This window comes from Stylophora pistillata, unplaced genomic scaffold (genome assembly GCF_964205215.1).
Source record: "Stylophora pistillata unplaced genomic scaffold, jaStyPist1.2 SCAFFOLD_245, whole genome shotgun sequence".
Lineage (NCBI taxonomy): Eukaryota > Metazoa > Cnidaria > Anthozoa > Scleractinia > Pocilloporidae > Stylophora > Stylophora pistillata.
The window spans coordinates 161,284-175,376 of record NW_028290849.1 but is presented as its reverse complement, the minus strand read 5'-3'; the positions used below and the strand labels follow the sequence as shown (position 1 = coordinate 175,376).

Here is a 14,093-nt window from a genome sequence, read left to right as displayed (position 1 = left end):
AAACAGCGCATTTCACAAACACGAGAGTGTGACAGGCGCGCGCTGCACTTTCTATACTATTGAGGGAACAGTTTTTCGAAGCCTCAGCTCTCTCGCGGCGCCTGCATTAAGCTCTCAAAAATTCAACTTTTTAGCTCATCCTCAAAGTTTATCATTCTCTCATAATTAAACAGCGCATTTCACAAACACGAGACTGTGACAGGCGCGCGCTGCACTGTCTATACTATTGAGGGAACAGTTTTTGGAAGCCCCAGCTCTCTCGCGGCGCCTGCATTAAGCTCTCAAAAATTCAACTTTTTAGCTCATCCTCAAAGTTTATCATTCTCTCATAATTAAACAGCGCATTTCACAAACACGAGAGTGTGACAGGCGCGCGCTGCACTTTCTATACTATTGAGGGAACAGTTTTTCGAAGCCTCAGCTCTCTCGCGGCGGCTGCATTAAGCTCTCAAAAATTCAACTTCTTAGCTCATCCTCAAAGTTTATCATTCTCTCATAATTAAACAGCGCATTTCACAAACACGAGACTGTGACAGGCGCGCGCTGCACTGTCTATACTATTGAGGGAACAGTTTTTGGAAGCCCCAGCTCTCTCGCGGCGCCTGCATTAAGCTCTCAAAAATTCAACTTTTTGTCCAATCGTCAAACCCCAGGGGACGACACAGCCCCACTTTAAAAAGTCCATGATCTCACCTAATCGGCCTCTATTCCTTCCAAACGCTGCCGACTGAACACCGCAAAAGACAACTCAAGGGTTAAAACAATCTCTTCTCCCATCCTAAGAGAGAAAAACCAGCGGGGAAAAAAAGATGGCCTCTCTCGTAGACCTGTGCTATGCTTCCGACGACGACGAATCACAGATCCTAGACTTTCACGATCAAACCACGCAACATCCTCCGACTTCGACTTCGACTTCGAATTTATCGCCTGTAAGCCACGAGGCACAGGCAACGCAGCAAAAATCACCACAACCAGATTGCCTTGGCCAATTGGACAGCCCGCACCATTTGACTCCTACACCTACCCGGAAAAAACTCACCTACGCCCTAAGTCCGCGAGATATCCCACCCGATGTGGACGTCTTTCTGGATGCTGTTTGCAATTACTTCACTAGAGCGGTGAACCTTGAACGACAAAGTGCAGCCGTCGCGCAGTCCACTTTCCTCAAAGCGCGTGAGCGCATGATGTGTAAGTCACTACATGAACACTTATTATTCGCAGTCAATTACCTTGCTAGCTTATTCGCATTCAAATATCTCGCTCGCTCGCAAGCAAGTAAGCAACACACACGTGCGTCACACCTGACCTGATTTTCTGTTTTTCTGTTTCATCTCAAGGCTACCTTGGATTTTTGAAGAGATATCTCGGAATGGACCTAGCACCAGATGTTTTTCTCCGCCTAAGTCTCATGGAACAATATTTCAACTTTCTCAGGGTGAGTGCAGATTTGAATTTTGGCAATTGTTTCTTGTCGCCTTTAGGAAATAACTTTGCCGACAAAAACTGCAAAACTGTCTCAAGCCATCTGATAGGACGGCAACAAAGGTAAAAGAAAAGGAAAAATCACAAATTGTGCCATATTTTCAGGCTTAAATTGTGCAGCAAGATACAACCGTTGTGCCCCATAAATCATTCGAGTTTTTCAGGCTTCATTGCTTTTGTTTGACCAGCTTTCAAAAGACGTTCTTGTCTTGCAAGTTTGCAGCTTGTTCAACGTCAGCAATATTTTTAACTCGGCCAATGCCCTACTGGTCTCCCCGCAGCCGTCACGTTTCGCGCGGCGAGGCACGTGCTTGCTTGAGACAAAAAGGACACCTTGACAAATATGACATGACGCCCTTAGACCGCTGACCATAATGCTTGTCTCTTGAATCAAAATGGCTGCCGGAACTACTTCGCCGGTCAGTTTAGCTCTGCCAATTTCTCTCACTTGTTTTTTGGTTGTACGTGACCTGGATTTACTCAAATGTTGTTGCTAGGACGAGAGGCAATGCAGTTCGGCGACAATTTCAAACCACGTGAGCTCACTGCTTTATGCGGTGAAGTTTCTGCATAAGGAACACGGTCCTGGTTTCAAGGATGTACAAATGATTCGTCAGTTGAGAGCACAGGCAACGATATTTCAAAAGCAAGGCGACAGAGAACGGCCTTCGTCGCGAGAAGAGTTCGAAGCCCTAAATCGCTGGCTACCCTGGTGAGTTCTCTTTTGTTCTTTTGAGCCAGTACCTGTAAACTGGCAAATTAATAATTTTAGCAATGATACTGGTATACTGTAGGGACCAATGGATTTGTTATTGTCCATTTGAGATATGTATCAATCAACTTGAACTGAAGTAACAGGGGAATCAGGAAAATTGCCCTTCAGAAAAGCAGTTGGAGAGCAGTTCCCACATGGAATGTCTTTGTCAGTGTTTTCTAGCTACATTCCCACAGAGAAAGTATTAAAGATGTTAGCATTAGCACAGGGATTGTCAACAGTTTTACCACTTTCAAGAATACTGGGAAATGTAATCAGCTTTTACTTTACCAATGTTGATGATTGATATCTAATTCCAGACCATGTTTTTCTCATATTCATCTTATTACACAAAAAGTCATTTTTAAAATCATCGGATTTGCTAGCTATAATTTTTTTCTTTGACAACACTATTCCTGAAGTTCTTACGAAGATACATCAGATTAGGATTTGAATGTGGACACCTATGGATCTGGGAATAGAGCTTATCTCTGTATTGTATTTTGGCAAGAATGCATTTAGTGATACCGGGCTTGGTAGACGACTTGATTTTGCGTTTGGAGAGCTTTCGACACGGTGCATGATAATTTACAAGTTGAGATATCTGATCATAGCAAAATATTGAATCTAGTGTTGGCATCTATAACGATCACTTGAGATGTTATTCCAGATCTAGACGTGAAAATTAAGTCATTGATAAATTTCTCTTCACCGAGTTTGGAAAAGTCATTTTTATAATAGTTTAAAACTTTATATAGTCTACATGTGAGCAGGCTAACAATTGTGCATGACATTGCAATATTTTTTGTTAGAATTTTAGAATTACATCTTCAGAAACTATTTCCTATGATAACCAAATTATCATACACACAGGATTTGCATCATAAATTTCCTTTAGAATGATCACACCTAACTTCCAAAATTCTAGAGAATTTCCTGCTATTGCTCGATTCCTTATAAAAGAAGTACAGTTAGTTAGTTTAACTCAGTAGTTCAGAGTGTCCAGACCAGCACTTACTAGCTCAGAACCTCTTGGTCACAGAAAAAGTAACTCCAGTACATGTAACCTCAAGGTAGTGACCTATTCTACTGAGGATTTGGTATGTCACATTTGACCTATTATTGCATGTCTTACAGTTTGAGTTCAAGAATAATATGCTTCATGTGTACTTATCTCAATCCAATTGTTTAGTCTTTGCTTGAGTCCTTATATTAGTTGATTCATGTTCAAAATGTGTCAAGATTGCATTCAGCTTTCAGAACCTTGCATTTATCTGTATACTTGACTTAAAGTTCATTGGTGAAATCAGATATCTCACTACAGTCTTCATTCTTTAGTCCATCAGTAATGACAGATGTTGTCCTGTCACTGAATGAGATTCTACCAGTCTTCCTAGTTTTAAGTCCAAGGAAAATATGAAATTGTGATTGAAATAATTCAGTCTGAGATTGTGTACGATCAGGAATTGAGGAAGATGATTAGAGACTAGATTACCACTGATGGCATTCATAGCATGACTATTTGCAAATATATTATCAATGAAGGTTGCTGATCTTTAAGTAATACGTGTTGATTGTGAGATGCAAGGTACAAGAGAAAAGGAGTTTAGCATTAGCAAGAAATCATTGGACTCAGGATGACTTTCACAATTGAATAAGTTTATATGAAAATCACCCATAATGAAGAGGGACTTATTTACCCTAGTTAGCCGAGATAAAGTTGACTCGAGATGTTCTCTGAACCTTAGGGGTAGAGGAATGGTGTCTATAGGTACAAGGACGAAAAACATTTTTGACTTTTCTATCAATTATGTGGACTTTCTTTGTCGATTCTAAGTCAGCCTCGTCGTTCAATCTTTTAGGGACGAGGTTGTGGCTGCCGTCTCACTCCAACGCGAACGCTTTCAATTGAGCTGGGAGGTCAACATGAAAGCCAGGGAAAGCTGCAACTTGGTCCTTTTAAGCCTGTATGTTTTCATTCCACCATCCCGGGGTCTTGAGATGCGAACTCTTCGAATTGTCACAGAGCCAGACAGCTTGGAGGCACGACAGCGGAAGGAACAAAATCTGCTGGTGATGAGGGAAGATTCGATTGTGCTCCACTTTAATGATTACAAAACCAAAAGCTCCTGTGGACGGGATGAGCTAACTCTGCAGGTGAGATAAGGACTCAGTTTTTAAGAAAGCCCGAAACGCTCTTGTGGCGCTGATGAAAAGAACATTTGTACCAGTTGCAAAGTCTTTGCAAACAATGTGCTTTCCAAACATATAGTTTTTATGCCAGCTCAAGGGAAAAAAGAAATGGACAGCATGTGTTGTTAACATTTGCCAAGTTGCAGCCGGCAAGGGAATTGGGTAGCTAGTTATTTATTTATTTTCTTACGATTATGAAGGATCATTGTAGATTTTGCCGATTTCACATGAACAAAGACACCATACTCATTACTGTGCGAAGAATTTTCCCATCGCTTTCTAAAAAAGGGGAAGTCAACTGAAAAAGGATCTGTCCTTCTTTTTTTAGCCTGGCCACGAGCTGTACAAAGTTCTTGCAAATTACATCAAGGAGTTTCGTCCACGCCTTACAAAGGAGGAAAGTGGGAACTTTTTGCTTTTGGTAAGTAGATTCAACTTATCCCCCGAAACTGGACAATATTCATGAGAACCCTTCAACTCATCACCTTCAACTGGAAAATAGCATGCCACCCTAACCCTAACCCTAACCCTGACGTCATGCACCTCTTCATGGCATGAAGTGGATGACATCACGCCTCGCCTGGGTTGCGTAATGGCGCCACAAGTGCAATATCAATTGAGAAAACTGCTAGAGGTCTAAGTCCACCAAAGTGCTCTTTTTTGAAGTTTCTCAAGCCCCATTTTCCCAAAGCACATTAATGTAGACATGCTTAGAAAGGTCTCCGCAAGAGGAACACTTTGATATGTATAAAACTCCTTAACTCCTTAATGGGCATGCTCAGCGGAAGAGGTCGAAAACGAGGGGAGGTCCACCAAAGTGGTTTTCCTTAAGTTTGTCAAGCTTCATCTCACCAAACCACACTAAAGTAGTCATGGTTGGGAAGATCTCTGCCAGAGGAACACTTTAATATGTATAAAACTCAATAGGTTAAGAAACCCCTTAAGATACAGCAGTTAGTTAGGGTTGCAATCTAGGGCTAGGGTTAGGCTAGGGGTTAGGGTTGCAATCTAGGGCTAGGGTTGCAATCTAGGGTTAGGGTTGCAATCTAGGGTTAGGGTTAGGCTAGGGGTTAGGGTTAGCACCTTCACGTCTAAGGGAATCACCCTAGAATTAACTCAGTCCTGCCCAAATCTGGCATGTAGATTGTAAAGTGCATGATCTCTTATGGGGAAAAGTATCAGCTCAATCCGTCGCGAAGCATGCATTTTCGAACGAAGCAAAAAGGTCCGGTATAGGTATAACACCCACACAAGACTTGAACTTGTAACTTCACCTTGATACTAGGGCTTGATCTCAAACCTGCTAAAAGCTTTATTCCTGAGAGTTGAGCTCTGAAATTTTGACAGGATTCTTATGGCGTTCTCTCCATCTCGAGGAGCAAGTTTGATGTCAATCCGTGTCATACTTTTCATTTTAGGTGCAATTTGTCATCAGATGTCCATCCGCCACAAAGAGTTAGTGCTAGGCTTACCAGGTTTCTAAGGTCTTGCCACGCATCATTTCATCGAATCACAGCATGTGATACACTGTTAGGAAGGTCTCGTCGAGAAGAACATCTTCACGTGTTTCAATCTACTGAGCCTAATAATGCGCATGCGTTGGAGAAGGTAAAAAGTCGAAAAAAAGGGGCATTTTGACAGTTCCGTTTCAAAGGCTACGAAAACCATGAAAACCTGCCGAAACTGACAGAAGAGGACATTGAAATGATTGTTCATTCTATTGACAGTCGTGTGGTTTAATGGGTGTAGAAAATGATCCATTGGAGAATTTTCTACGAATTTTCTTGTTTGACGGGGTGAAATAAGTACGCTTTGCAGACCTATCTTTCTTAGCTTTCAAAATTCGTAGAAAAATCAATTTTCATCCGTTTCTCGTTAAACTTACATCGATGCAATTAGCTTTGAAAGTACTTTCCACTAGAATTATAAAAAGAGATGAAAGTTGGCGTCTCCACACTCTGTCAAAGTTGAAACTTTTTCTCACTTTGACCCCGACCTATTAAAAATGGAAAAATTGCTCTGCTCACAGTATTTTCAACGTCAGTGGTCATTAAACAGCAGGAAAAAGAGAAAAAGGAGGAAAAAGGAAGAGAACAAAAGAAAAAAGAAACAGACAAAAAAGGGCAACTCCGGTATCGAACCCCGGACCGTCAGATTCTCGGTAATCTGCCCGCGGCGGTCATGGAGGGTCAAGAGTTCAATACCGGCCGGTGCGCGACTAAACTCTTTTTTGCTTTTTTTGCTTTTTTCCTCCTTTTTCTTCTTTTACCCCTCCTATTTTCATGCACTTTAGCTGCCGAGCATGGTTTTTCTCTTTATTTTTGAAAATAACCATCTTACCGATTTTCACTTGTACATGTACAAGTAAACAAACAAAATGGCGGACTGCACAATGCGATCGTAGTTTTGCTTTTATCGCCTAAGCCAAGGCCTAAGCCAGCCCACGGACACCCGAAATCAGCTTGCCTCTCCACGCTCTATGTATTGGCCCAGTTTTTTTGCAAAGAAAACGCTTCCTTTGCCAAACAAACGCAAAACCCAACCGGACCACGTGGTGGCAGCCATTCGCAAGTTGCCATCCTAGTTTTCTGCTTTTAGGCCTGAGCAGAAGCCCAAGGCAGCCCACGGACACCCGAAGTCAGCTTAAGAGTCCATTCTGTACCTAGCGGCCCATTCTATTTGCACTTTCGAACCGTTCCTTTGGCCAACAGACGCACAACATGCTGTCAGCTCATTTGCATAATGCCAAAATCATTTGGCGAGGAGAGGTAGCCCTTCTTGCAAGCTATAACAACTACTAAGTCCCCGAAGCAACTCGCAAATCCCAAGCCCAGCTACACGCCCGACTCGCATTCCACCCACAAAGCCCAAATCTCAACGCATTTTATTTTTTATTACATTTCAACATCACATCACAGCAGAGTTGCTTCAAGAGTCTTAGCGGCTGTTCGCTCGGGTTCTAATCCACTAGACTGAAACTTGGCCCCTGGCCGAGATACCCCTTCCATTCTTTGAAGAGCTCCTAAGGGCTTTACGGAACCTAGAGGCTTCATGATGCCTCCTCGGTCTCACCAAGCCAACCCAGCGGGAACCCAAGCCAAGTGAACCCAAGCCTCAACCGCTCCTTACCCAGCCCAGGCCCAGGCCCCCCTCTTCAAAATTCTCACCAAGGCCAGCTGAAAAATGCCCACCAGGGCAAATGAACATTTCTGCCGAGGGCAACTGAACACTGCCGAGGGAAAATCAACAACACTGTTCCTTCTATCCTTTCTCCTGCTGTAAAAGACCTTTTGCTGTTGATTTTCTCTAACGCTCGCCTCCGTTCATTAGTTATGACTTCATTCCTATGGAGACTTTGCACCTTGACAGCTTTGCAAGGCCTACACTACTTGCATGGTAGGCTATTGCCTTTTATTTCAATTAACCCTTACCTGACGCTTAAGACTGCTCTTAAAGCAAGATATAGAGTTAGGGTTAGTTAGAAAAACAGCTAGGGTAACCTAAAACCGATAAGACCCGCTTAAATCTTTTAAATTGCTCACTCTTCAGACAGGGATTCTAAGGGTGAATCTTTCAAATTGCTAACCCCTCAAAGGGTGATTTTTCCAAATCTCTCACCCTTCTAAGGGTGAATCTCTCAAATTGCTAACCCTTCAAAGGGTGAATTTTTCAAATCTCTCACCCTTCTAAGGGTGAATCTCCCTAACCCTTTACCCTTCTAATGGTGAATCTCCTAAAAACCCTAACCCTAACACCTAGCTAGCCCTCACCCCTAACATAAACCCTAACCCTAACCCTAACCCTAACCCTAACCCTAACCCTAACCCTAACCTAAACCCTAAAACCCTAACCCTAGCCCTAAACTCCTAAAACCCGGTTAAATCTTTCAAATTGCTCACTCTTCAAAGAGGGAATCTTTCAGAAACCCGGTTAAATCTTTCAAATTGCTCACTCGTCAAAGAGGGAATCTTTCAGAATCTTTCAAATTGCTAACCCTTCAAAGGGTGAATTTTTCAAATGTCTCACGCTTCTAAGGGTGAATCTTTCAAATTGCTTACCCTTGTAAGGGTGAATCTTTCAAATGTCTTACCCTTCAAATGGGTGAATATTTCAAATGTCTCACCCTTCAAAGGGTGAGTCTATCAAATGTCTCCCCCTTCTAAGGGTGAATCTTTCAAATGTCTTACCCTTTCAAAGGGTGAATCTCTCAAATGTCTTACCCTTCAAACCTAACCCTAAACCCTAGCACTACATTTTCTTGATTCACCTGCAGAGACCTAGGTTAGCACCCTCATAGGGGTCAATGGGATTTCTTAACCACCCTCATAGGGGTCCATGGGATTTCTTAAGCACCCTCGTAGGGGTCCTTGGGATTTCTTAACCACCCTCATAGGGGTGCCTGGGATTGGAAATTAATTCTACTCAGTGTGTCAACCTGATGGTGGTATGGACAGCATGAGGGGGTCTCAGAAAAGCAAAAGCTTGACCACTACATACAGTACTGTTTGTTTTTTTTTTTTTTTACAAGTTCAATGTCATTTTCAGTCTTGAGGAAAAGATCGAGTGATTTGCCCACTGGGGAGGTGTGGTTTGAAAATTGCAAACATTTGTCTTAAAAAATGGTAGAACTGGTTATTATTATTATTGTTATTATTATTATTATTATTATTACTATTACTATAATTATTATTGTGAATTAAAACTGGTTATAGTTCATTTCTGTTCATTGTCCATTCATGAATGTTTTCTTTTTACTTGCACCTTGTAGAACAGGAAGGGTGAAAGCTTTTCAGGACCCGCATTCTCTGCGCACATGAAAAGTTTGTTTCGCAGCCTCACTGGAAAATCGGTGACAATCAACATGCTTCGATCTGCATTCATTACCTGGTCATATGGTAGAGAGTAAGTGGCCATTTTTTTTTTTTACTACTATACAATTCAGCAAATAAGTCATGCCTTTATTTAATGATCGCAACAGCAGATAGCCTCAACTTTTGGCCCTCAGAACATAAACATACAATTTCATTTAACAATTCTTTAAGAACTCATTATTTATTATCTAGAGGGCCGCAAGTTTATTAGCCTCGGCTATTTCGTGTTAACCCTCGTTAGATAAAGTCTTGACCTTACCTTACCTAAGAAAGAATTAAAATTTCAGTCAAAGCCATGGATAACCCAAGGATTTCAAAATATCCATTCCAGTAAAAAAAGTCAATTTTATAAAAGATATTTCAAGACCAAATCTTGTTCAATACCTCCTTTGAGACCGGTTGTAATGCCGGCCAATTTAAAATTAGCAAATGTGATTCCAGTCTATAAAAAGGGATCCCACACTTGTCTATCCAATTATCAACCAATCTGCTTGATGTCTGTTTTTAATAAATTCCTTGAAAAACTTGCATGCAATAGATTAGTTGATTTCCTTGAAAAGGAAAAAAAAGTGTTCTTTGAAAATGAACTTGGTTTTAGGGCTTAGCAGTCCACTCATCACACTACACTTGGTGTTGTTGATAGATTTCAAAGGGCAATTGATGGGCAATTGACAGGCATTTTTCTTGCGGTATATTCTTAGATGTCAGTAAGGCGTTTGATACCATCAGTCATGAGATATTGTTAAGAAAATTGGAGTTTTTATCTCGATGGCTTCTTTAATTCAGTACTTAGTATCCACAACTACAATACACGAAGTGCAGCAAATCAATCTTATTACCTGCCTCGAGCTAGCACAAACTATGGTATTTTTCATATTCGCTTTAAGGACCAAAGGTCTGGGACTCTCTTGGGCAAGATATAAAGTCAACCCCTTTCAGTAAATTTAAAAAAAAAAAGAAATTAAAAATGAATTACTGTGCCAATATTAATGTCACCCTGGTCTTCTGCTTTGACCAGAGTAATCAGTTTCTTCATAGCTATTACTGTGATTTATTTGTTGCTCTAGGCTCTTTTATAATTTATACATATATATATATATATATATGTATTTAGTGTGACTTGATTTTCGTAGAACAGTGCTCAATACATAGAAGTAGAGCGAAGTATATATTGTGGGAGGCCCTCAATATATATATATATATATATATATATATATATTTGTTTATTTTTTTTTTTTATTTATTTATTTATTTTTTTTCATGACTTGCAAATTTCCTTTAGTCTTAATTATTTCTAGTTTAACTCTGTGCGTGTCCCGACCTTAATATTGTAATTGAATTTATAATTTTCTCTTGTACTAAGGCCATTCATTCCACAGGCAACCAAAACAAAACAAACACTTAAGATGAAAACTCAACTTAAACATGCAACTTACACTTGGACCAGTACCCACTAAATTCAGTGTTGTCAATGTAGCCATCTCTAAAACCAGATTTCCATTTCACAGGGACTGCACAGATGCCCTGAAGGCGTCATTGGCGGCCGCGCTCAGACATTCACGGCAACAGGCTCAGCGGACATACGACCGCCGCACCGCCAATGACCGAAAGAGGCTTGCTGTCGACCTGGCCAGAGACTACGCAGAGGACCGTCTGGACGACGGATCCGACGGTGGCCAAGCACAACCGCAGAGTTCCGATGACTGCCCTTTCAAACCCGGTGACTTTGTGGCAGTAGTGGAAGAGGATAGCCGGCTTAACTGCCCAAAGGTTTTGATAGGACAGATCCATTCCCTTGGTCAAGAAGGTGAGGTTTCTCTTCTCTGGTACAAGAACGTTTCAAAGAACTTTTACAGACTGCAACACGGCAGTGGACAGTGGAGGGAGAGTGTTGACAGCCTAGTGCCTGTTACTGTGAAAGCGCCAAAGAATCGACCGGGGTTGTATCAACTGTGCACTTCCCCCCGTCAAATACACAAGGTCGTCTTTGCAGATTAGGATATCTTCAGTCCACTGAAGAACTACAACTCTTTTTCGTGTCATTGCTACAAACATTCATTTTGTTACTTGATCATCCATCTCATGCCATTTTAAAGTGTTGCCGTTTTGTTGACGTGATGGTTGTGATGTGTGTTATGGGTCACAATTTGAATTTTTTTCAAGTTGGGTTGATTCTCGATTTTCCTCTCGAATAATTAGGGCTAGGAGACAAATGAAATTGAGAATCAACCCAGGTCTGGAAAAAAAAAAAATTCACTCCGATGCAATGTTGACCTGCAACATGCACGCTGTTCTCACAGGCCATTTGATTGGATTTTAAGAAGGGCATTTTGTATCGCCAAAAAAATATCTTTGGAAGTTGAAAAAAAAAAAGAAGAAAAAAAATTGAGTCTGAATTGAAAATTGAATTTTGACCTGCAACATACACACGTGTATGCAATTTGAATTGAGTGGGACCCCAGTATTTCATACTTGGCTCCAAGGCTGCAGAGACATTTATTCAGTCTTGTGCTTGTCTCGTAGACGGTTCACTTTTAAAAATCGCTTTCTATGAACAGTTTCCCTTGGAAAAACAAAAGTAGTGGTGTCGGCAGCGTTTGCGAAGGAATATAGCATTTGTCACGTGTGAGTTGTTGAAGTGATTGTGTTGTGTCTTGTGAGGAAATAAATCGATGTGTTTACATATTCTCAGCTGGTATTGGTTTGCTTGATTTTAAAGAAATGCCAAAATGCTGACAGCTTTCAAAACAATAGCTTCTTTGTCCCATGTGAGGGGGTCTGAGAAGTGCTGGATTTATCAAGTCCCACTGAGAAAGATCTTGGATTCCCTTACATGGAGCACTATAGCTATTTGACTGGAGGTGCAGGGGACCGATGGTCACTGTGAAGTTGGCTGGTCTATCCATATAAGATTGTGATAGGGAGAGGGGGATAGGTATTCTTTTGCTTGCTTTCGTGCTCTTCTGTTTCGGGGTTTCTTCAACCCTTTCGAGTCACAAAAGTGATCAATAATCCCTACATGAGATGCAAAAAGTTATGAGATTTCATGAAATGATCACCTCAGGAAAAGCGCAGGACCTGCATATTCCAAATTGCATGTGCATATGCTCGAATGCACATTACAGGTTAGCTAACCCTCCAGCCTTGGGAAGTTTCATGCCAGATTTGGGCAGGACTGAGTTAATTCTAGGGCGATTCCCCTAGACGTGAAGATGCTAACCCTAACCCCTAGCCCTAGATTGCAACCCTAACCCCTAGCCCTAGATTGCAACCCTAACCCCTAGCCTAAGCCTAGCCCTAGATTGCAACCCTAACTAACTGCTGTATCTTAAGGGGTTTCTTAACCTATTGACTTTTATACATATGAAAGTGTTCCTCTGGCAGAGATCTTCCCAACCAGGACTACTTTAGTGTGGTTTGGTGAGATGAAGCTTGACAAACTTAAGGAAAAACCACTTTGGTGGACCTCCCCTCGTTTTCGACCTCTTCCGCTGAGCATGCCCATGAAGGAGTTAAAGAGTTTTATACATATCAAAGTGTTCCTCTTGCAGAGACCTTTCTTCTAAGCATGTCTACATTAATGTGCTTTGGGAAAATGGGGCATGAGAAACTTAAAAAAAGAGCAGTTTGGTGGACTTAGACCTCTAGCAGTTTTCTCAATTGATATTGCACTTGTGGGGGTGATCAAAATCAGTTCTCTCCCCTATGAATGGATCATCAGAAGAACAAGTTATGAGATTTCAACCACTCTCTTAAACCAACTCTCTCTTCCATGAAGATGTCATCATTTACAAAGGACAGCATCCATTAAAATGGTTCAGGCAGAAAACCCTACCCCGATTAAAACCAGCCAAGAAAGAAGAGACTGAATAAAATAACTGCCTTCCTCGTTTCCTTTAAAGATCTGTACAAAGTACTTGTACATAAACAATAGGACATGAGTCCCCTTAAATAGATGCAAAGGCTTCAATTCCCTCTGACCTGACTGAGATGATAAATTGCACTTCTCAGGCCTGGGGTTGGTTTTGTGCTGTCTTATTTGGGTTTCAAGTCACAAAAGTGATCACAGTCAGTCTTCCCCCCACAATATCACTAGATGAGAAGAGAAAGTTATGAGATTTCCTAAAGTGATCAGCTCAGGAAAAGTGTTTGGGTATTGTATCAAATTCTGTGAAGAAGGTAATGGAAAGATCACTAGGGAGAATTTGTAAGTGGGTATGGGGGGGGGCTCAAAGGGTTGTCGCTGGGAATCTTTGCCTTCTTTCAAAAGAAATAACAACCGCTCTCTCTTAGAACCAACTCTCTTACATGAAGATGTCATCATTTACAAAGAACAGCATGTATTAAAATGGTCGTTCTGATCTGACCTGACTCATATAATAAGCTGGACTTTTCATGCTAGCCCAGTACTTCAATTACCCACGACTGGTATGTGCCAAGACATTGAGAAAAGCCTTAGGTAGTAGATTGTGAGAAATTTCATTTGATCAGCTTGGCGATTTTGCTCATTGACCGAAAAAGGAAGCATTGTTTTGTGGAGAAACTGAACGAAACGAAAAGAAAAAAAAAGGCTCATCTCAAGGACTCTTTGCTTGAAGAAAGAAGTGAATTGTCAGCTTCATTTCGGATCTGTACACTCTTTAGATGCTTGAAGGAAGTCACTTGTCGTCTCAATTTGATTTGTACACTCTTTACAGGAATTTCTTTTGTCGGTAAAATATTCTTGCTTTCTCTTCACGGAAAAGTGCTTATTTTTGCAGGTATTTTGGTTAGATTTTGACGTATGATCTCGA

The 14,093-nt window shown here is 41.2% G+C and overlaps 1 protein-coding gene across 2 annotated transcripts; it reads left to right on the top strand.

Moving 5' to 3' along the window:
• The first annotated feature begins 1,319 nt into the window (after positions 1-1,319).
• Positions 1,320-11,991, top strand: LOC148715791 (uncharacterized). Of its 2 annotated transcripts, none has more exons than XM_088746521.1 (6): positions 1,320-1,435; positions 1,980-2,194; positions 4,099-4,393; positions 4,758-4,850; positions 9,198-9,331; positions 10,809-11,991. In XM_088746521.1, the coding sequence occupies exons 1-6, from the start codon at positions 1,370-1,372 to the stop codon at positions 11,296-11,298; spliced, it is 1,293 nt and encodes a 430-aa protein (XP_088602647.1). In that variant the 5' UTR covers positions 1,320-1,369; the 3' UTR covers positions 11,299-11,991. The 2 variants fall into 2 exon arrangements, with proteins under 2 accessions (XP_088602647.1, XP_088602648.1); XM_088746522.1 differs by lacking the exon at positions 1,320-1,435 and adding an exon at positions 1,863-1,901.
• Positions 11,992-14,093: the final 2,102 nt, after the last annotated feature.